This window comes from Nerophis ophidion, linkage group LG13, assembly GCF_033978795.1.
Source record: "Nerophis ophidion isolate RoL-2023_Sa linkage group LG13, RoL_Noph_v1.0, whole genome shotgun sequence".
NCBI lineage: Eukaryota > Metazoa > Chordata > Actinopteri > Syngnathiformes > Syngnathidae > Nerophis > Nerophis ophidion.
Window position 1 is genome coordinate 21,070,522 of NC_084623.1, and position 24,410 is coordinate 21,094,931.

The following is a 24,410-nucleotide window of genomic DNA, read 5'->3' on the forward strand; positions in this document are numbered from 1 at the left end:
TACATATAGTGGCTACTGGTCTAAATCACCAATTTTGTTTTTTTCCTTGAGTGGTTGGTATTGATTGTTCTTATTTGTGCTGGTATGCAGTACCTGTTTACACAATATATACGCATATCAGTCTCTAGAGGAGCAAAATGTAATAAAATTGTCGCTTTTTGGAGAATTATTCATACAGGGCTGAAAAAATAAAATACTGTTGTGTGTGGAATATTTGCACCAGTTCTTGTTAACTTTTGTTACTTAGTTTTTGTCATTCGTGCAATGCAAAATAAGCTTATCTGAAAAGCCGGTTTTGTCTACAGGTATTTGAAGTTCCGATATTATCAGGCTAAAACAAGGACAGCGACAAAGGTCAAACTTCTCCTGAGGCATTTGGCTGAGCACCTGCAGATTATAAGTGCATGCAACACGAAGCTTGATTGCCTTTGCAATTTGTATACTGTATATATTTAAACAGATGTTAGTTAGATCAAAAAAAGAGTCAGTTGTTTTTGCTTATAGCAAGAAAAGGCCATTGAGGTGGTTTTAAAAAAGTGAGAAGCAAGGCAACATACAAGTCTGATACTTACAAAGTTGTGGATGACATTAGTGAGAGTCCACACCACTGGTACACTGAAGAATGGTATGCTCAAGAGCACAATGTGAAGTATTCCAACACCGAGCGCATAGGTCAGCCAGATCCCTCGACTGTTCATGACCCGGGTGTTGGGGTTCACCTCACTGTGTGCCACACCCACATTCATTCTGTTCTGTCAACAAAAAACATTGTACTTTTATAGTTTCTTCTGTAATAATTAATGATAATAATTATTAATAAGATTTGATCAGCTGCTATGTAAAATATTTACTATAGATTCCAATTCAAGGAGTACTCAGTGTGGTAACTCTTTTCCTATAAGTACACAAGGTTGGTATTTTCTTGTATTTTACTAAAGTCATTCAAAAATGTGAAAATGGTAGACTATAGGTTAATACAGGAGCTAACAGCTAAAAAAAAGCTAAGCACAAGCAAGTACACAAGCTAGACATATGTAATAAGTTTCCTTGAGTGAACAATACCGCGTTTTTAATACAAACAAGTATCAAATATTTATAGTTGCATATTATTTACAGATGCGAAGCGTCTAAAGTATTTAAGCATAATAAAACTTCCTGAGCTTATAGGGGAACCGCAGTATTTTGGAATTTTGCATATCGTTCACAATCATTTTGAGAGACAAGAACACACAAGTCTTTTTTTTTAGGATCTAAGCAAGGGAGGAGGTTTGATTTTGAGATTGGTGGGGACACAAAAGTGCTCCAAGGCAGCACTCTGAAAGTTTACTTTTTTTTTTTTACATTAGCAATCATAATTTCACGTCATGCAGATGTTATAGGGTAAAGCAACTAAAATGAAAGCAAAGGAGACAACTTGGAAGAGTTCTCATCTTTACTCTTTAGTGTAGGGCTGTAGTGAAACTGTGCATCATACTGTCAATTAACATAGCCTACTGTCCATCAACAACATCAGAAATACATTCATGCAATAAAACATTGTAAATAAACATAAATGAACTGAATGAATGAAATAAGTTTATTTCGGTCATATGATCAATCAAATATATCAACCATTTCGTGTGATCAGTTTTAAAGTACATGTTATGTGTATACAATTATGCACATTTACACACATAAGAAAAGAGACAGAATGACCAAAAAAGGAATAGGCTGAAGCCAAAGCTTATATTTGCCTATCCTATACCTTCACTGAAGATTAGATTGCTTGGAACATCAACGTAAAAAAAAAAATAAAAAAATTAATGGGATGAAAGTAATTGTTACTATATTTTATAATTTTCAATTATTTCACCTTTCAATGTTTTCTTAAACCTTACAAAAGAAGTGCATGTCTTCAGCTCATCACTGAGCTTGTTCCACCATTTAACTCCTAAAACTGTAATACATTTGTATTTTATATTTGTTCTCACTTTACCTATTTCAAAAATCGATATCCCCGTAAATTATAGTTTTCTCCTCTTAAATGAAATAGCCTGAGAATACAAGCTGGAAGGCTGTTGTTCTTTACTCGAAACATAATTTCCATTGTTTTTAAAAAAATCATCCATCCATCCATTTTCTACCGCTTTCTCCCTTACGGGGTCGCGGGGGGCGCTGGCGCCTATCTCAGCTACAATCGGGCGGAAGGCGGGGTACACCCTGGACAAGTCGCCACCTCATCGCAGGGCCAACACAGATAGACAGACAACATTCACACTCACATTCACACACTAGGGCCAAATTTTAGTGTTGCCAATCTACCTATCCCCAGGTGCATGTCTTTGGAGGTGGGAGGAAGCCGGAGTACCCGGAGGGAACCCACGCGTTCACGCGGAGAACATGCAAACTCCACACAGAAAGATCCCGAGCCCGGATTTGAACCCAGGACTGCAGGACCTTCGTATTGTGAGGCAGACGCACTAACCCCTCTTCCACCGTGAAGCCCAATGTCTGAAAATTTTAATACATTTGAACTCATAAATAATGGATTGGTATGTTAGTAGCAGGCTTTGTGTATTATTCTAATGACCCTTTTTTGAAATATTATTATTGGGTCTATGTTTGTTTTATAAACATTTCCCCAAATTTAAACACAATACGTTAAATATGCAAAAATAAAAGAATAATACAACATATGCAGGCATGTCTTATTCAGCACGTGTCTTACTTTATAAAGAATAGCAATAGATTTGGATATTTTTCCCTTTATATATTCAATATGCGGTTTCCAACACAGTTAAAAGAATAATACAACATATGCAGGCATGTCTTATTCAGCATGTGTCTTACTTTATAAAGAATAGCAATAGATTTGGATATTTTTCCCTTTATATATTCAATATGCGGTTTCCAACACAGTTTATGATCAATTATTATTCCCAAGAATTTAGTTTCATATACTCTATCAATTTCCACTTGATTTAATTTTAATTTTGCTTCACAATTTGTCCTTGCACCACTAAACACCATAAATATAGTTTTCTTATCATTTAATGATAACTTATTATTATCAAACCATTTTTTTTAGCTGAATTAACTCAACCTCTAGTATCCTCAACACTTCCTTCAAGTCTTCTCCTGAACAATATACCATTGTATCATCGGCAAAAATAATACATTTTAATTTATTACATACTGAACAAATATCATTTAGGTAGAGTATGAATAACTTAGGTCCCAATACCGAGCCTTGTGGAACCTCACAAGTTACTCTTCTTGGCTGTGATTTAATCTTATTAATTTCCACATATTGAGATCCGTTACTTAAATAACTACTTAACCACTGTTGTGAAACACCTCTTATGCCATATTTTTCCAATTTCTGCAGAAGTAAGGAATGATCGATCGTGTCAAAAGCTTTACATAAGTCAATAAATACTCCAACGGTGTGTTGCTTTTTTTCTATTGCTGTAGCTATGTTTTTCTACAAAGTCCATCACTGCGAGGGATGTAGATTGATTACTCCTGAAGCCATACTAATGCTCATTCAATAGCTCATGTTTACCAAGTCTATATACAAATAATTTTTCAAGAATTTTTGCAAATTGAGGTAGTAAGGACACAGGTCTGTAATTTGAGACCATATGTTTATCACAATTTTTATAAATTGGAATAACTTTTGCGATTTTCATTTTGTCAGGAAAAATTCCAGTTGATAAAGATTTATTACATATATAAGTAAACGGCTTCAGGACACAATCCATCACTTCTTTAACAAGTGACATATCCACCTTGTTACCATTGACAGATTTTTTATTTTAAAACTTTCTGACCACTTCTGACACATCACTTTCACAAACTCCACCAAGAAACATTGAATTGTTTATGTGAGATACAGGCATTAACTTTTTCTCATGCTTCATTTTTAAATTAATATTTTTTGCCAAATTTGGGCCAACATTCACAAAAAACATATTAAATTCCTCAGCTATTTCTTCTATATTTTCAATAATTGAGTTAAATAAATAAATAAATGGGTTGTGCTTGTATAGCGCTTTTCTACCTTCAAGGTACTCAAAGCGCTTTGACACTACTTCCACATTTACCCATTCGCACACATATTCACACACTGATGGAGGGAGCTGCCATGCAAGGCGCCAACCAGCACCCATCAGGAGCAAGGGTGAAGTGTCTTGCTCAGGACACAACGGACGTGACGAGGTTGGTACTAGGTGGGATTTGAACCCGGGACCCTCGGGTTGCACACGGCCACTCTTCCACTGCGCCACGCCGTCCCAAGTGAAGTGAATTATATCACTTCACTGTCATCTTTTACCAGATATGCTGTAAAATCCTTATTGCTAGATTTTTTAATCATAGTATTAAGCACATGCCAGGTTTCAATTATGTTATTTTTATGTTTATACTGCAATTGTTCATAATAGTTTTTTTGTTGCAGCCTCATGATACATGTCAATCTGTTTTTATACTTTTTATATTTGTCCTCATTTTGCTTTGTTCGATTCTTAATAAATTCCTTGTAAAGCCTTTTTTTTTTTTACAGGCTTTTACTAAACCCCTTGTTATCCATGGTTTCTCACTTCTTGATAGCGACTACACAGTAGCGGGTGGATATTGGTAGGGACGTGTCACTAGCGTCCCTACCCAATTCTACGCCCTTGGATCTAAGGATGAATAAAAAATGCTTGCAATATGCGGCTAATGGGAATCACAATTGTAGCGTTCAAAGTAGGGCTGGGTGATATGGCCTTTTTTTAATATCTCGATATTTTTAGGTCATATCGCGATACATGATATATATCTTGATATTTTGCCTTAGCCTTGAATTAACACTTGATACATATAATCACAGCAGTATGATGATTCTATGTGTCTATATTAAAGTGAAGTGAATTAGTGAAGTGAATTATATTTATATAGTGCTTTTTCTCTCGTGACTCAAAGCGCTTTACATAGTGAAACCCAATATTTAAGTTACATTCAAACCAGTGTGGGCGGCACTGGGAGCAGGTGGGTAAAGTGTCTTGCCCAAGGACACAACGGCAGCGACTAGGATGGCGGAAGCGGGAATCGAACCTGCAACCCTCAAGTTGCACGGCCGCTCTACCAACCGAGCTAAACCGCTAAAACATTCTTGTTCATACCGCATTAATATACGCTCATTTTAAACTTTCATGCAGAGAAGGAAATCACGACTAAGTCAAAACTGACCAAAACTGTATTTATTAAACAGTTATTAAGCAGTGACACAAACGTTCATGTCATTTCAAAACACAAAGTGCAAGATGGTCAGAGACATTTTAAAACAAGCTATTAGTGCACTTTTGTGCATGATGTCACTAAGATGACATATCAAAACAACACTAATTTGAAGTGCACTTTCTCTACAGAACGCCACTACAATAGTTTAAAACAAATAAAGTGCACTTTTGTGCATGATGTCACACAAGATTTTTTAATAACTGTCAAATAAAAATGAGCTGCATAATAGCAAATCAAATAGAGTTTGTCCTTCGCTATGTAGTAGGTTACTGCGGACATTATCTCCTTTTGTTGTTGACTATTTTTTCATACGGTGTTGATCTGGAAATGTTTGCCTCAGCATTTTGATGGTGTGGGCGTGTGGCACCGAATCGTGATGTTGACATGCTGAGTAATCACTCTTCATTCTCTAGCAGGTGACTTTTCAAATGATGCTACATATTAGCATTAATGCTACTTTTTGTAGCAACGCTTTTGCCCCACACTTGACAAATTACGGTTGTCTGTTTGACATACTCCCACTTGAAGCCAAACTACCGCCAGACGATGGACCCCCAGCTGTTTTTCTTGGGAATTAATTCTTCCTTCATTTTTTACCAGATTCTCACCTTCTTTCTCTCGTATTACCACTCGCACCACAGCTAACGCTAGCCGTGCTGCTACTTCTCCGCTCTGCGAGGGCGTATACGTATGTGCCGTATGTAAGGTGAGCTTGCTGTCTGTGAGGAGACAAGAAAGAGTGGGAAGAGCCTGTAGTGTAATGCCATAGCTAAAAGCAACTGCGTGAGAAAGTATACTCGAATATAACGAAATAGTCATTTTCTATATCGCAGAGAGACGAACCCGTGATATTTCGAGTATATCGATATATTGCCCAGTCCTACTTCAAAGCCCTCTAAAACAACTTCAAAACTCTCTATCAACGTTTTATATACACTCTGCAAGTATATAAATAATGTTGTAACAGACACATTCATAACAATATGTAGTACGCTCAATATTTACCATATTTTGTTAATATTATTCAATACCATAACTTAATTCCTCAGCGCATTTATTTCCCGTTCCATAGCAGCACACGTTCGACTTTCGGCAACAAATGTGTCTTCCTACTTACGGAAACAAATGCAAGTGTGTTTTAATCATAGCAGACTTGGTAACAGATAACGAAAACTACTATTTTTGGACAAATGATATTTCACAACTTTATATTTTTGAAGCTGAATATACAGAGGATGAACTGCTGCTAATAGAAACGAACACGAACAGTGAGTGAAACATCGGAGGAGACGGATGCCGAGAGAGTGAGGTCCGCGTGAATCGCTATCATAAATGTGGCACTGAGTACCAAACTCTACGAATATAAATGGCATGCTTATGCTTACCCAAAGTCCACATAAAAAAAACACCCAGGCTAGCTCGACCAAACAGACAACTGTTCATTGATTGAGTCACTGTAATATTGATCATGATACATACAGCCCACTATGCTTGTTATTACAACTATAAACACTGTTGAGTTAGCTGTTTACAACCCAAACATGAAATGTGGGCTAAAACTTTACAGACTCAGATATTATAATATGATTGTTCATGTTTTTCAGTCAGTGCAGATTGGTGTCCTATCGCATTGCGTTGTGCATTATAAAAACTCAAAAGCAATTCAGCTGCAAAGCTAACTTACCTCTTGCCATAGCATTCCGTCGCAAGGCGATGTCTTACTAGGCTAGAAAAAGAGTTTGGCTGTGTTCGCTCTTACAATAACACTATCGCTACAGCTTGGTAATTGTACAGGTTGCGGAACGTAAATGAAATATTGTTGGTGGTTTTTGGATGCATATTTAAAGTGATTTAGCGGCACAATGGATTGCTTGGATTAGCTGCACTGCAAGCCAACAAGAACGAGCCAATTTTTTTTAATTAGAAAACAACTTTGGTCTACTTGTCGCTCATTAGGATTGTGAACAATAAGCAAAACGAAATAAAAAAAGTGCATTTCCCCTTTAACTTGAATGTTGTGGGTAAGAGGTGTCAACAAAAAACTATTAAAAACAACTTAAAGACAGCATAAGTCCATTCCAGACAGTTAGTAATAAATAGGTCAGTATTTTCAATACCTACTACTGTACTCTGAGTCATTTTAAACAAAAAAAATATTAAAAATAAAAATGATTTGTGCTGATATCGTATCCGATCAATATCAGCCAACAGTCACGGCTCCAATACCAGTAATGTATCAAAAGTGAAAAAGTTGTATTTGGACACCCCTGTTGAACAGTGTATTTGCTTGATGGGTCACATTGGTTCTAATTTGTAGACGTCATGCAGTACAAACATATCCACTGTAAGCTGCGTAGTCTAAGCATTTCAAATCCAAACAGCCCCAAACTGTCCTCTCCAAAATCAAAAAATGTAAAGCATTTTCCTTGAACTGTGTTTTACAAACAAGTAGAGTGGTGCATCCGTTATCATACTCCACACTTTTCATATGACTAATTTCTTCCGGTTAAAACTTAAGCCCAAATTTTTGTACGCTTTTTAGATACCATCTAAGGTAACAAACTCGCCTGTTTACCCACATATCCATCCATCCATCCCTTTTCTACCGCTTATTCCCCTTTGGGGTCGCGGGGGGCGCTGGCACCTATCTCAGCTACAGTCGGGCGGAAGGCGGGGTACACCCTGGACAAGTCGCCACCTCATCGCAGGGCCAACACAGATAGACAGACAACATTCACACTCATATCATTCTGCGGTATTGAGTGTCCAAACAGAGAATATAACTTGTTGATGACTCAGTCTGGGCTTTTTTGTTGAGTAGAAATGCAAAATTCCCCAAAATGAGGCATAATTAAGTTGTGAGTACAAACACTTTGATAAAGAATGTGAGAACCATTATTGGATTTAAGAAATAATTCATAGTAAAGCCACCCCCTTCTCCCTCTTTGCCATCTTCAACAACAACTCTTTAGAAAAAATAAAAGTGGCATTAAATGTCAGTTTATCCATCTCACGGTTTACCACACATTCATTTATTTGTGGCGGCCCGCCACGAAAGAATTACGGCCGCCACAAATAAAAAAAATAAATTTTAAAAAATTAACTTTTTTTTTAATCCGGCTTTTGACTCGCTCGACCGCTCATAAAAGCAATGGGACTCTGTCTGTGAATGGAGCTTGTAGTTACATATTATATAAATATGTAAATATGATATAAATATGCATATAAATATGTGCATAAAGTGTTGTAACTATATTCCAACTCTGCGTTCTTCTTGGTCATCACCGCTCCGATGTATTGTGACAATCTTTTATTTTATTTTATTTTTTTATTGAACAACAAACATACAATTATATCCATCCATTTTCTACCATTTGTCCTTAATTTACACAGAAGTCAAGGCACTTTCAAGGTCAAGGAAAGAAAACAAAAGCAAATACAGATAGAATATTAAATATAACAAATGATAATAATAATAATAAAACATATGAAAAAAAATGGGGGAAAAAGACTAAAAAGGGCTACCCAAATCACTTTGAATGTTTTTAACACATATATCAATTAAAGGGCTTTTGTACTCTTAATCATTCTCCAAGATTTGATTGATAATTATAAACCATTGAGCAATTGGAAAATGTAGGCCTTACTTTCATAAATCAACATTTATGTAGATTTTTTTTTTTCCTGGAGCATAATAATGTTGACAAACATTTCTATGTTACAGTGGTTTATAAAAAAAAATACCAAATTTGATCTCTTCTATAGCGAATGGGGACATCTCCACACCCTTATTTCTCAGCCAATCTCTGATCTCCTCCCAAAACACATGTACACTCTCACATTCCACAGATGATTGACATCCTCTACAGTTCCACATATATAACAGCCACCAACCTCCATGTTAAATTTGTTTTTAAAAAATCCTTTGAAGGGGGTATATACAATTAATAATTTTAAATTGTATTTCTTTAATTTTGAGAAGAATTGGGTACGTAACATATCTTGTCCTTTTCCTTAGCTCAACTTTTGTAAACTCCTTCTGTATATATTGTCTATGAACTGTGCCTGGAAAATATTCTTTCACTAAAACTGCCCTCATATGTTTGTTGGAACATTTTTCATCACATAAATGAACATATTCAATATTAAGGTTTCTCAGACAAGGGGTAGTATTTGAATATAAAACCTCCTGAGTCACCATAGATTTTAAGGATAGAGCAGTGGTTCTTAACCTGGGTTCGATCGAACCCTAACGGTTCGATGAGTCGGCCTCAGGGTTTGGCGGAGGTCAAAACACACCCGACTCATCGTGTCAATAAAAACTTCTCCCTATTGGCCTATTACGGATACGGCGATGGCAGAAGTAACACTGATTTGCAGGTGTGTAATTTGTTTTGAGTTTATGTACTGTGTTGGTTTTGTTGTTTGAACAAGGTGATGTTCATGCATGATTCATTTTGTGCACTAGTAATAAAACATGGTAACATTTTAGTATGGGGAACATATTCACCATTAATTAGTTGCTTATTCAAATGCAAATTAGTAACATATCGGCTCTTAACCAGACATTATTAAGTACTTATTAACGCCTTATTCGGCATGGCCTCATTATAACCCTAACCCTCTAACCCTGACCCTAACCCTAACCAAATAACTCCAAATTAAGTCTTTGTTACTTAGAATATATTCTCCATACTTAAGTGTTACCAAAAACACATAACTTTGTCTTGAATTAAAAAAAAAAAAACATTTTATTTTTCACTAAGAAGGGTTCGGTGAATGCGCATATGAAACTAACGGGGTTCGGTACCTGCGACAAGGTTAAGAACCACTGGGATAGAGATATTGCTTTGGTGATTTTCGATAGGCTGATTGGCAACACTAAATGGTCCTTAGTGTGTGAATGTGGTCTGTCTATCTGTGTTGGCCCTGCGATGAGGTGTCGACTTGTCCAGGGTGTACACCACCTTCGCCCGATTGTGGCTGAGATAGGCTCCAGCGCCCCCCGCAACTCCGAAGGGAGTAGAAAATGGATGGATGGATTTTTTAAAACTGATTTTTTTTAACAACAACATTGATACTTTTCATACATTTTTTCATATGTAAACAAACTGCCACAACTGTCCATAAAATGTCTGACAGCCCAAACATACCGTATACTAACGCAGTGTTTTTCAACCTTTTTTGAGGCAAGGCACGTTTTTTTCGTTAAAAATTCCGGAGGCACACCACCAGCAGAAAACATTAAAAAATGAAACTCCACCAGGTCGTTGTGCCTTATTTTGAGTTTGTTGGTGTGTTCCTGTGTAGTGCTTTAGATTTGTCTTGTGCTGTTATTTTGGTGGCCCTTCCTATTTTGTTGGTATGTTTCTGTAGTTTCCTGTCTTCCTTTGAGCACTATTCCCAGACCTTGCTTTGAGTTAGCAAGTAAGGCTATTGAAGTTGTTGATATCCTTCTTTGTGCGGACTTTGTTGATTGTCATGTAAGGATGTACTTTGTGGACGCCGTAAGTTTTTGCTGTCGTCCAGCATTTTGTTTCTGTTTACTTTGATTGATTGATTGAAACTTTAATTAGTAGATTGCACAGTACAGTACATATTCCTTACAATTGACCACTAAATAGCAACACCCGAATAAGTTTTCCAACTTGTTTAAGTCGGGGTCCACGTTAAATCAATTCATGGTAAGAGGTACTTGGTAGCCTGTAAAGTTTTACTTGTGTTTCACATAGCCATTCCTATGCTTCATTGCCTTTTCCTTATGTTCATTTTTGGTTTAAGCATTATATACGTTTTTACCTGCATATTGTGATCACAAAAAACCTTCCTCATCTCACCTGACACATTCCGACTTTTACAAAGAAATTAACTACCTGCTGCTACTTACTGACATGGAGTATTACGTGGGTACCCTGTCGAGCTCTACACAGCACAAACACTAAGCAACGGCCCATTTGCAGATTATACCACCTCCAAAAACATGCACCTTGGGATAGGTTGTTTGGCAACACTAAATTGGCCCCATTGTGTGAATGTGAGTGTGAATGTTGTCTGTCTATCTTTGTTGGCCCTGCGATGAGATGGTGACTTGTCCGGGGTGTTCCCTGCCTTCCACCCGAATGCAGCTGAGAGAGGCTCCAGCGACCCCAGGAGGGACAAGCGGTAGAAAATGGATGGATGGATGAATTACTGATTTGAACAAAATATTTTTGGGACAAATTAGGTGAAGTTGCATAATTTCCCACACAAAGTGGTTGAAAAACACTGTACTAACTAACGACTGGTGGTAATGATTATGTTAATGTGCATTTTTAGATTTCCCAGGGTCCTGAACGTACCTTTTCTAAAAGATGATTGGTGGAAAAAGCGGAAGTGCTAATGTAGGTGCAGGAGAACCGAGATGGACGTGTGTGCGAGAAAGAGGATACGTTGCTGGAATTGAACACGTTTTTGGCTTAAGGTTGGCAATAACAGTTCAAAAGAGCATAGGACTCTGTCTGTCCGCTACAGTATTTACATGACAATAAAAAAAATATTGCAACATAAAGTAAAAAATGCTATAGTGCATTCCTATTCACATATAAAGGGATTAAAGAGCAACACACAATAAGCCTACTTTGGTGTGACAACAGGAAAAATACTTTAATATTACATTATAATTGTAAATCACGATAGGCACGTAGCCTACTTTATATATTGTTATTGCTACAGACTAATAAGTCGTCCCTACATGCTTTTAATCCCTCACAACGCTGTCCCAATTACTTAAATCTTTTGTAAACTAATGTACGTTTGATAGGTTTACCGGGGGGTAACAGTGAAACCACATAAAAATAAAACCACGATGACTTACGGGTAGGAAGGGGCTCAACTGCGAAGAGAAACGTCTAGCCTTCGTGGACGTGTTGCGTTTAGGGACTCACTCAGTCGAGCGGAAGCACAGGCAATGTCAACTACGTCATTGTGTTTAAGCCCTATTTAAAGCCTGCTCAGTCCCTTTCCCAAGGTATATAACGACAGCGGGCAACACGATGCGTTCATATTGAGCCTGTATGTGTCTACAGTGTATCCTAAATAAAAAAAAACTTCATAAAGCTAAATGTTGTTGGTTTTATTCACACTTATAGAGGTTAACTTTGTCATATTTCTAACCGCGTGTTAGATAGTTTACATTCAGGGAAAACTTTGGAGTGACCCATTTTAACCCGCCCACATGTCACTTACAGCCAATCAATGTTGATCGGAGCGGGCGGGAATAAGAACGCTTCCGCTGTGTGGCTTGTGTCCGGAAGAAAACATCCATGAAGTGTTTGTTAAGAATATCCACTCAACATTTGTTTATCTAATATTACACTCAAGTTACTATGAACTCCTGAATCTCCAGCACGGCAGTTAAACGTTATTTTCTTAAAGTCATGAAGCAACTACCTCCAGACACCGTGCGGCTGTTGTCCAGCTCGCAGGTCATCACGTCTGTGACCAATGTTGTGAAAGAACTCTTGGAGAATTCTCTTGATGCTGGGGCTTCAACTATTGACGTGAAGCTGGTAAAGTACCTTGTTGGCGTTTCAACTAAATACATTGAGTGTGAACGGTTCGTCTGTCTGTCTGTGTTGCCCCTGCGATGAAGGTGGCGACTTGTCCAGGGTGTACCCTGCCTTCCGCCAAAATTCAGCTGGGATGTGGTCCAGCACCCCGGCGACCCCGAAAGGGACAAGCGATAGAAAATGGATGGATAGGTTTGTATGTCTATCTGTGTAGGCCCTGTGATGAGGTGGCGACTTGTCCAGGGTGTACCCCGCCTTTTGCCGGAATGCAGCTGGGATAGGCTCCGGCACCGTCGCGACCCCGAAAGGGACAAGCGATAGAAAATGGATGGATAGGTTCTTCTTTCTATCTGTGTTTGCCCCTGCGATGAGGTGGGCGACTTGTCCAGGGTGTACCTCGCCTTTTGCCCAAATGCAGCTGGGATAGGCTCCAGCACCCTTGCGACCCCGAAAAGGACAAGCGGTAGAAAATGGATGGATAGGTTTGTCTGTCTATCTGTGTTGGCCCTGTGATGAGGCGGCGATTTGTCCAGGGTGTACACCGCCTTTTGCCCGAATGCAGCTGGGATAGGTTTCAGCACCCTCGCGACCCCGAAAGGGACAAGCGATAGAAAATGGATGGGTTCGTCTGTCTATCTGTGTTTGCCCCTGCAATGAGGTGGGCGACTTGTCCAGAGTGTACACCGCCTTCTGCCCAAATGCAGCTGGGATGTGCTCCAGCACCCCGGCGATCCCAAGAGGGACAGGCGATAGAAAATGGATGGATAGGTTTGTCTGTCTATCTGTGTTGGCCCTGCGATGAGGTCCAGGGTGTACCCCACCTTTTGATTGAATGCAGCTGGGATAGGGTCCAGCACCCCCATGATACAGAGAGGGACATGCGGTAGGAAATGGATGGATGGATGATAGACAACATGTGACATTGATATAGAGGTATCCAAAGTGCTCACCGGGGCAATTTTTTGGGCCGCAGCTCTTATTTTTTAATTTTACTTTAGCATACAAATAGGGGGCCTCTTAAATATTCACACTGAATTAGTAATCTTACTCTTACTTTTAATCATATTCAATAATTATAAATAACCTACTAATAGTTTACAGCCTTGCCAAATGATATGAAACCATGTGGTAATCTCAAAGATCACTATAGACTTAGACATACACTTAGACAAACTTTATTGATCCACAAGGGAAATTGTTCCACACAGTAGCTCAGTTTTAACGGATGGAAAGGCTAAGGATGGAAAGGATAATGCAGGTATTAAGTAGACTAAAAATGTACTATAGCAGCAATTAAAAATAAAACATATATGCAATATTTACATTATGTATGCAGTATATAATATATACCAGGGTTTCCCGCAGCGCTTTGTTGTTAAGGCGGCCGCTATCACATGTTGATAAAAATATAACATTTACATAATAAAAATCAACTACAGGCTCCCCAAATGCTATAATAAATTAAACATGATGAGTTGAGCATATGTCAGCATGTGGCCCCACTTTTAACTCTTTTTTTTCAAACGCTTATTGCAAACGCTTATTTACAGTAAATCACATTATTTTGTCTTAGTAAGTCAATATTTACTAAATAAAAATAATGACATAATTAGTATCTCAGGTAACTAGGACTGTTTTGTGCTTTGCTTTTACTTTAGGTAAAAAATATCGAGATATACAGTGGGGCAAAAAAGTATTTAGTCAGCCACCGATTGTGCAAGTTCTCCCACTTAAAATGATGACAGAAGTCTGTAATTTTCATCATAGGTACACTTCAACAGTGAGAGACAGAATGTGAAAAAAAAATCCAGGAATTCACATTGTAGGAATTTTAAAGAATTTATTTGTAAATTATGGTGGAAATAAGTATTTGGTCTAGCATTCAAAGCTCTCACTGATGGAGGGAGGTTTTGGCTCAAAATCTCACGATACATGGCCCCATTCATTCTTTCCTTAACACGGATCAATCGTCCTGTCCCCTTAGCAGAAAAACAGCCCCAAAGCATGATGTTTCCAACCGCATGCTTCACAGTAGGTATGGTATACCATGAATTGATTAACGTGGACCCCGACTTAAAGAAGTTGAAAAACATATTCGGGTGTTACCATTTAGTGGTTAATTGTACACAATATGTACTGAACTGTGCAATCTACTAATAAAAGTATCAATCAATCAATCAAAGTGTTCTTGGGATGCAACTCAGTATTCTTCTTCCTCCAAACACGACGAGTTGAGTTTATACCAAAATGGATACATTGATGACACAGCAGAGGATTGGGAGAATGTCATGTGGTCAGATGAAACCAAAATAGAACTTTTTGGTATAAACTCAACTCGTCGTGTTTGGAGGAAGAAGAATACTGAGTTGCATCCCAAGAACACCATAACTACTGTGAAGCATGGGGGTGGAAACATCGTGCTTTGGGGCAGTTTTTCTGCTAAGGGGACAGGACGATTGATCCGTGTTAAGGAAAGAATGAATGGGGCCATGTACCGTCAGATGTTGAGCCAAAACCTCCTTCCATCAGTGAGAGCTTTGAGTGGTTGACCAAATACTTATTTTCCACCATAATTTACAAATAAATTATTTCAAATTCCTACAATGTGAATTCTTGGATTTTTTTTTCACATTCTGTCTCTCACCGTTAAAGTGTACATATGATGAAAATTACAGACCTCTGTCATCATTTTAAGTGGGAGAACTTGCACAATCGGTGGCTGACTAAATACTTTTTTGCCCCACTGTATATCGTATATCGCCACCCAGCCCCTTCCCTGTACGCCTCCTTGCCCCTGGAGAGACTCCACCTTAACTAACAAATATTCTGGGGGAAACACTGTATATTGCTATATTATATACATTTATTCAATAAATAAACCTTAGGTTTAGGTAGTTAGGCTGATTAAGAAAAAAATATATAACCAAATATACTGCATAAGTGAGGATACATTTACATACAAGTATGTTGTGCGAAAATAAATAAACAACATTAGTGATGAATATGTCTAAACAAAACACAATACAGTTAAAGTGCAAATGAAAATACAGCTTCATAACTTTATAATTTCTGCGCTTAGAAAACTTCTCTCTGGCTTTAGTTTCTGACTTTTTCTGTTTTTTTGAGATTGTCATTATTGCCAGAAGTAGTGGACATGTCTATTACAACCGAGTACCGCTCTGGCCCGTACAGACCACAGCTGTGAAAAATATATATTTTTGGCAGCCCTTTAGGAGGTGCTTGGGCCCTATGGATAAGGAAAAATAATTTGATGAGTGTAGTAATAAAAAAAATATAAAATCCAGACCCAATGGAGGGCCAGGAGCTTTAAATGTGCGGACACTGCTATAGAGCGCACAGCGGTGGTGTGTGTGTGTCCTGATCTGAGTTACGGCGAACAGTTAAATTTTTATTTATTTATTTATTTGTACTTGTAACATGGATACATGTTAAATGTGCAAATTCAATGTTAATGATGGGTACGGCTTCTGCCATGGAGAAGTAATATGCAACTATAATTATTTCATACTTTTTTTTATGTTGACAAATGTGTTTTAGACTGCATTATTGTTAAATTAAGGACACTTGTTATGTATGTCTAGCTTGTAATTAATGCATGCTTAGCTGTTGTGTAGTTGCTAGCTCATAGTTGCCCATATTCTACCATGTTTAAATTTTGTAAATAACTTCACCAAAATACAAGAAAAGTCCAACATTTTGTACTTATTGGAGAACATTAAGATGTTAACTGGCTGTCCAGCATTACAAAAGTAAAATAAACGCTGCAGGACTGCTCGTGTCGGAGCTTATAGTGGAGATTTTACATGCTAACCAATATCATCCGATACTTGTTCTTTCTGCTCATATTGGACTGATATCCGATATTAATATCAGTTCAGGACATCCCTACTAAATTTGACCATTGCGTATGATGTGTGATAAGAAGCAGCGTTACAATCCGCCACATATTTCAATATTGTGGCAGCACCCTGCAAAGAAATTAATTAAGGAGAAAGACTGATGTGTGTACTTGTGTTGGTTTTGTATTTTAACTTAGTTTTCAATACATTTGAGTTAATTTCCCTGTTGTTTTTTTATAAAGTGCACAGTGATTTTCATGTCTGATGCTCTCTTTGGTGTTTCAAGTGCACTCTCCAGCGGTTTATACTGTATTTCCTTGAATTACCACTGGGGCGCTAATTAATTTAAAACCTCTTCTCACTCCTGCGCTTACCAAAGGCATGTGGTAAAAGTAAGCATGCGCTAATTATTTTAAAACCTCTTCTCACTCCGGCACTTACCAAAGGTAAGCAGTAAAAATTTGAGTGTGATGCATGGTTGGACCTTAAATCCTACTGGATAACTCTTAATCCACTTCCCTTTATACGATTTCAAATTACCGGTATTGAAATCAGCCTCCTCCATTTTGAAAAAGATGACAGGGGAAGTGTCACTCGTGACATCACGAGTTTGATCAGGCGTTAATACTAAGCATGCGCTAATTATTTTGGGAAGCGAGTTTGACCGGGCAGTAATTCAAGGCAGGCGCATATTATATGCTCTGCGGCAATTCAAGGAAATACGGTATTTGATAGCTGAAAGTTTATAGTTCCATCCATCCATCCATCATCTTCCGCTTATCCGAGGTCGGGTCGCGGGGGCAGCAGCCTAAGCAGGGAAGCCCAGACTTCCCTATCTCCAGCCACTTCGTCTAGCTCTTCCCGGGGGATCCCGAGGCGTTCCCAGGCCAGCCGGGAGACATAGTCTTTCCAACGTGTCCTGGGTCTTCCCCGTGGCCTCCTACCAGCTGGACGTGCCCTAAACACATCCCTAGGGAGGCGTTCGGGTGGCATCCTGACCAGATGCCCGAACCACCTCATCTGGCTCCTCTCGATGTGGAGGAGCAGCGGCTTTACGTTGAGCTCCTCCCGGATGGCAGAGCTTCTCACCCTATCTCTAAGGGAGAGCCCCGCCACCCGGCGGAGGAAACTCATTTCGGCCGCTTGTACACGTGATCTTATCCTTTCGGTCATGACCCAAAGCTCATGACCATAGGTGAGGATGGGAACGTAGATCGACCGGTAAATTGAGAGCTTTGCCTTCCGGCTCAGCTCCTTCTTCACCACAACGGATCGATACAACGTCCGCATTACTGAAGACGCCGCACCGATCCGCCTGTCGATCTCACGATCCACTCTTCCCCCACTCGTGAACAAGACTCCTAGGTACTTGAACTCCTCCACTTGGGGCAGGGTCTCCTCCCCAACCCGGAGATGGCACTCCACCCTTTTCCGGGCGAGAACCATGGACTCGGACTTGGAGGTGCTGATTCTCATTCCGGTCGCTTCACACTCGGCTGCGAACCGATCCAGTGAGAGCTGAAGATCCCGGCCAGATGAAGCCATCAGGACTACATCATCTGCAAAAAGCAGAGACCTAATCCCGTGGCCACCAAACCGGAACCCCTCAACGCCTTGACTGCGCCTAGAAATTCTGTCCATAAAAGTTATGAACAGAATCGGTGACAAAGGACAGCCTTGGCGGAGTCCAACCTTCACTGGAAACGTGTCCGACTTACTGCCAGCAATGCGGACCAAGCTCTGACACTGATCATACAGGGAGCGGACTGCCACAATAAGACATTCCGATACCCCATACTCTCTGAGCACTCCCCACAGGACTTCCCGAGGGACACGGTCGAATGCCTTCTCCAAGTCCACAAAGCACATGTAGACTGGTTGGGCAAACTCCCATGCACCCTCAAGAACCCTGCCGAGAGTATAGAGCTGGTCCACAGTTCCACGACCAGGACGAAAACCACACTGTTCCTCCTGAATCCGAGGTTCGACTATCCGGCGAAGCCTCCTCTCCAGTACACCTGAATAAACCTTACCGGGAAGGCTGAGGAGTGTGATCCCACGATAGTTGGAACACACCCTCCGGTCCCCCTTCTTAAAGAGAGGGACCACCACCCCGGTCTGCCAATCCAGAGGTACCGCCCCCGATGTCCACGCGATGCTGCAGAGTCTTGTCAACCAAGACAGCCCCACAGCATCCAGAGCCTTAAGGAACTCCGGGCGGATCTCATCCACCCCCGGGGCCTTGCCGCCGAGGAGCTTTTTAACTACCTCAGCGACCTCAGCCCCAGAAATAGGAGAGTCCACTACAGATTCCCCAGGCACCGCTTCCTCAAAGAAAGACGTGTTGGTGGGATTGAGGAGGTCTTCGAAGTATTCCCTCCACCGATCCACAACATCCGCAGTCGAAGTCAGCAGAACACCATCCGCACCATACACGGTGTTGATAGTGCACTGCTTCCCCTTCCTGAGGCGCCGTATGGTGGTCCAGAATCGCTTCGAAGCCGTCCGGAAGTCGTTTTCCATGGCTTCCCCGAACTCTTCCCATGTCCGAGTTTTTGCCTCCGCGACCGTTAAAGCTGCACACCGCTTGGCCCGTCGGTACCCGTCCACTGCCTCCGGAGTCCTATGAGCCAAAAGAACCCGATAGGACTCCTTCTTCAGCTTGACGGCATCCCTCACTGCTGGTGTCCACCAACGGGTTCTGGGATTACCGCCACGACAGGCACCAACAACCTTGCGGCCACAGCTCCAATCAGCCGCCTCGACAATAGAGGTTCGGAACATGGTCCACTCGGACTCAATGTCCCGCACCTCCCTCGTGACATGTTCAAAGTTCTCCCGGAGGTGTGAATTGAAACTCTCTCTGACAGGAGACTCTGCCAGACGTTCCCAGCAGACCCTCACAATGCGCTTGGGCCTGCCAGGTCTGTCCGGCATCCTCCCCCACCATCGCAGCCAACTCACCACCAGGTGGTGATCGGTAGAAAGCTCCGCCCCTCTCTTCACCCGAGTGTCCAAAACATGAGGCCGCAAATCCGATGACACAACTACAAAGTCGATCATGGAACTGCGGCCTAGGGTGTCCTGGTGCCAAGTGCACATATGGACACCCTTATGTTTGAACATGGTGTTTGTTATGGACAATCCGTGACGAGCACAAAAGTCCAATAACGAAACACCACTCGGGTTTAGATCCGGGCGACCATTCTTCCCAATCACGCCTCTCCAGGTTTCACTGTCGTTGCCAACATGAGCGTTGAAGTCTCCCAGTAGGACAAGGGAATCACCCGGAGGAGCACTTTCCAGTACTCCCTCGAGTGTACCCAAAAAGGGTGGGTACTCTGAACTGCTGTTTGGTGCGTAAGCACAAACAACAGTCAGGACCCGTCCCCCCACCCGAAGGCGAAGGGAAGCTACCCTCTCGTCCACTGGGTTGAACTCAAACGTACAGGCTTTGAGCCGGGGGGCAACCAGAATTGCCACCCCAGCCCGTCGCCTCTCACTGCCGGCAACGCCAGAGTGGAAGAGGGTCCAGTCCCTCTCGAGAGAACTGGTTCCAGAGCCCTTGCTGTGCGTCGAGGTGAGTCCGACTATATCCAGCCGGAACTTCTCTACCTCGCGCACTAGCTCAGGCTCCTTCCCCCCCAGTGAGGTGACGTTCCACGTCCCAAGAGCTAGCTTCTGTAGCCGAGGATCGGACCGCCAAGTGCCCTGCCTTCGGCTGCCGCCCAGCTCACAATGCACCCGACCTCTATGGCCCCTCCTATGAGTGGTGAGCCCATTGGAGGGATGACCCACGTTGCCAAGTTTATAGTTGCTATAGTTTAATAATAATTAAAACAATGACATGGTGAGAGTATGCCAACAATCCATTGTAAGGTTAAATATTGTGATAGTTATCCATATCGATACTTGGTCACACTTTTAGTTAGTTTTATATTTATATTCAAACATGCTTTTGACATTAATTTGTGGTTGACATTACTTCCTTTTTATTTTTCATTTGCAGGACAACTATGGCTTAGACCGGATTGAGATACGGGACAACGGTCATGGAATCAAAGCAGCAGATTCTTCCGTGATGGCTGTTAAACACTTCACTTCCAAAATACAGAGCCATGAAGACCTGGAGCATCTTGAGACATATGGTTTCAGAGGCGAGGCACTCGGGTCCATTTGTGCAGTGGCAGAGGTGAGTTAAACCAATATTTTATATTAAATTGTATAAATTGATTATTGGGACCAATACGATCAGCATATTTTTTTGAACGTGTTAAAAAGATACATGCTTCACTTTGACAATCCCAGAATTATCTCAATTGTTGTTCATTAATTGGTTTTAAGGCATGTTTTCTCCTACAGTGGTACCTCAACTTATGAGCATGATTTGTTCCACAACCAAGCTGGTAACTCGGAATACTCATATCTTAAAACAACCTCGCTCATTGAAATGAATTGAAATCAATAAGAGATGTTTGACTCTCCCAAAATACCTTACTTTTAACATGTAGAATCCCTTTTTAAAACAAAACAACGACTTTTAGATAAGAAATACAGTTTGAATGTACTACAAACAACTAAAGTAGTTTTATGTAATATATTATTGGACAGTATTCACTTTGGGGACTTTGTCTCCTTCAGGCTGATTCTTTGTCCAGTGTTGCCATGTCTGCATATTTTACCCTTACAAAAAGCGACTTATTTCATAATGCTGGATGCATGTCTTTATCGTGACATCTGCAACACCTTTTCCAATGTCTTTGAGTGACTAACAGGGGAAGCCACTTCTGGGAAGAAAAGAGGCACAATAACAAGTGTGGTGTTGTCTGTTAATGCTGCACGATAATTGAATGCAGCACTGCCTTTGCCTCCTCCCTCAATGAACAGTAAAGCATATTTACAACACATGAGTCTGCAACTGCCAGCTGCAGCACAGAGGAAAGGGAAAATTATGGCGGACAAACTTCTGTGTTAAAGACAATGAATTGGATAAAAACCCTACTAGTCATTATGGACGGGCAACAAAACGTTGTTCCTTAATGGCACAGGTACCATCCCAACCTGTACAACAATAAACGGACCAAAAAAAGTACCGGCAGGTATCATTTGCTCATTTGGGTGCTATAACAATTCATTGACACATTAATGCAGCGATCCAGACAGAGACAACACACAGTCTGATGTTCTTTTTACATTTTATTATCTCTCTTTACACGCCAGCAGTGGTCCCAGATCCAACACCGCACGCACATTTTATTTCATAGTTCAGGCTAGCAAGTTTATTCACAAACCTCAAAATTACTAACTTCAACAGTACGTGGTACCTCAACCTGCGAGTGCATTGCATTCCACAACCAAGCTTGTAACTTACAACACTCTCAAAGCAGCCCCACCCATTGAAATAAATTGAAATCATTTTGGCCCTTTGACAATTTTGAAATACAAAATGCTTTTTCGTTAAAAAAACTAATATTTAGATAATACGTTATGTTTGAAAACTATTACAATAACATGTACTGCAAAACTCAAAATTATTTTGTTATTATTGTACAGTATTTACTAGGCTATCCTTATCAATATTTTTTGGCATCAGATCAGATCTGATGTCGAGTCACGATCCGATACTTTGACAATAGATTACGGATCTGAATGTTTTAGGGCGAATAACTAAAGTAAACACATGTTTATAAACTTATCTAATTATATTTAAAACTGGCTAGTAATGTTGTAAATTAGATGTTGTATTTAATGCTATATACAAAAAAAAAAGTAAAGTGTCTAGTGCTCAGTAACTACACAAAAAAGATACTATTGGCTCCCATTTAAATAATTTGAGGTTTGCCTTCAAAGCTTTCCTGTATCCAGAGACTATTTACTTCCTGAGTGTTTTAAACAATACAAAATCTTTGACAGCTTCTCTCTTCTCTTTTGTCCACTTTCTCATTTTTTTTGTTGTTTTTTTTTGAGTTATTTCTCTTTATCTGCATTCAGCTGCTATAGTATAGAGGTGGACCGCTATCATGTGCGCTCTATTGCTGGGATGTTACTGATGCCACGTCCGACTTACGTCCCGCCCAATAAATGCTGGTGGTGGTCAAGCTCGCTCTGTTTTCAATGGGTATTAGGCGCCATTTAGCCTTTCTCAAAGACAAAAATGTCTATAGTTGTGTTGTTTTCGGCTGTACAAATCGTTCAAATTGCGGAAAGTATAAACGTTTCTTCAGAGTTCCTCAAGAGGTTATCAAAGGGGCGGAAAAGTGCAAGATTTGTGAAAACGACAATTTGAAAATCATGCAGCTCACACCCCAGTTCAAGGGAGCAGAGTTGAAGAATGCATGAGTTTGCAGTGATAACTTTGTTAAAGGTTTGTTTGTTATACTTTTAACAGTTGTTATTTCCCATTTAATTAATATCTTGATTTTACTGGTATTGGTATTTCTTAAACACTTGCTGAGTGTTTCAAAAAGCACTAACTCTGCGTGTCTCAATAAAAGAAAGCAAACGTGGACAAAACCTAAAATAGTTATTAGGCTTTTACCAAAGGCAACAATCGTATATGAAGCTCTCAGCACATACACAATGTTGACATCGATAGTTATATTTTAATGAAATACTCTACTCGTAAACGGCGCGTGCAACACCAACAAACATGGCGGGTGAGACACAAAGTAAAATCATGAAATGCAACCTTACCCAAGCAAAAACTATGCATTTTTATCTGGGAGAGTCTTGATACCAATTTCCTTGATCCAGCCACACACAAAGAAGTTGTAGACCTCCATGCTTCTCCCAGTTTCCATCTGTTTTGTCGTGTAGAATGGCATCTGGATCACAATTGTTCGATATGTCTGGTAACGTAACCAACATAATCCTTAATATCCCTCCCAAATTATTTTTTTTGGATTAAGTATAGGGATCTATTTCATTGCATAGTTGGATTTATTTTTTCGTATCTGCTTTTTGCAGGAAGATTAAGCCTCTTTTGTACTCAGATTATTTTGCGCACTGCTTGCTGTACAACAGCCATCTTTGCTTAGTCGACCACCACTGATTTCCACTTCTGGGAAGAAGTCACGTGCTGGAAAACCAGCTATTGGAGCAGTCTTGAGCTTATTTTATTCATTAAACTAATTATCTAAGCAACAAAACACAAATCAATGCTTTTTTCTAATTGAGTTGATCAATTTACTTGATGAATCATGACAGCCCTCAACTGAGACACAGCTGGTTAACCGATCACAGATTAGTTAGAAAAGACAGATTCGATCACAAGATCAGAATCGGGAAGTTTCTAGTAGTGATCGACTGATTAACACTTTGTTGATCAGATGGCACAACTTTGTTACAAATAATACTTTCACCAACTGAAAATTATTGTAACTCAAGGACTACTTGCAACCGAAATAATAAGAAGAAGCTGACAAGGAGCTCATATCTCAAATTACTCGCAAGTTAAGGTACTTGTATTTGGAGGTACCACTGTACCAAAATACATTACTAAGCACTGTATGTAACCTCACATCTGCACCTGACTCCTTCCTATTCTGCGCAACCTGATTGTCTTGACACGCCTCGGAATGGCTGACTGTCACACTGACACAAGCAGTCGTCGACATAACTGCAACTAACCATTGCTTGCACATTACCTTGTGACTATTGCTAGAGACGTATGAATGGGCAATAATATATAATTTTTGAACCTGTGACAGTCTTTCCTCCATTTGTGCATAGTTTGTTTTAT

General features: G+C 40.1%; 2 protein-coding genes across 7 annotated transcripts in view; one reads left to right on the forward strand and one right to left on the reverse strand.

The window, feature by feature from the left end:
* Positions 1–12,266, reverse strand: part of ormdl1 (ORMDL sphingolipid biosynthesis regulator 1) — a 46,644-nt gene extending 34,378 nt beyond the window's left edge. For 2 of the 3 annotated variants that reach the window (XM_061918570.1, XM_061918568.1), the window contains exons 1-2: positions 12,116–12,266; positions 573–752 (exon numbers count right to left, since the gene is read on the reverse strand). In XM_061918570.1, the coding sequence (XP_061774554.1) occupies positions 573–746 (174 nt within the window). In that variant the 5' untranslated portion in view covers positions 747–752; positions 12,116–12,266. The remainder of the gene's footprint in view (positions 1–572; positions 753–12,115) is intronic. The other variant, XM_061918569.1, reaches the window with a different exon arrangement.
* Positions 11,611–24,410, forward strand: part of pms1 (PMS1 homolog 1, mismatch repair system component) — a 45,548-nt gene continuing 32,748 nt past the window's right edge. For 3 of the 4 annotated variants that reach the window (XM_061918564.1, XM_061918561.1, XM_061918562.1), the window contains exons 1-2: positions 12,511–12,809; positions 20,679–20,861. In XM_061918564.1, coding sequence (XP_061774548.1) covers positions 12,678–12,809; positions 20,679–20,861 — 315 coding nt within the window. In that variant the 5' untranslated portion in view covers positions 12,511–12,677. Of the gene's footprint in view, positions 11,723–12,510; positions 12,810–20,678; positions 20,862–24,410 lie in introns of those variants that run through there. The other variant, XM_061918563.1, reaches the window with a different exon arrangement.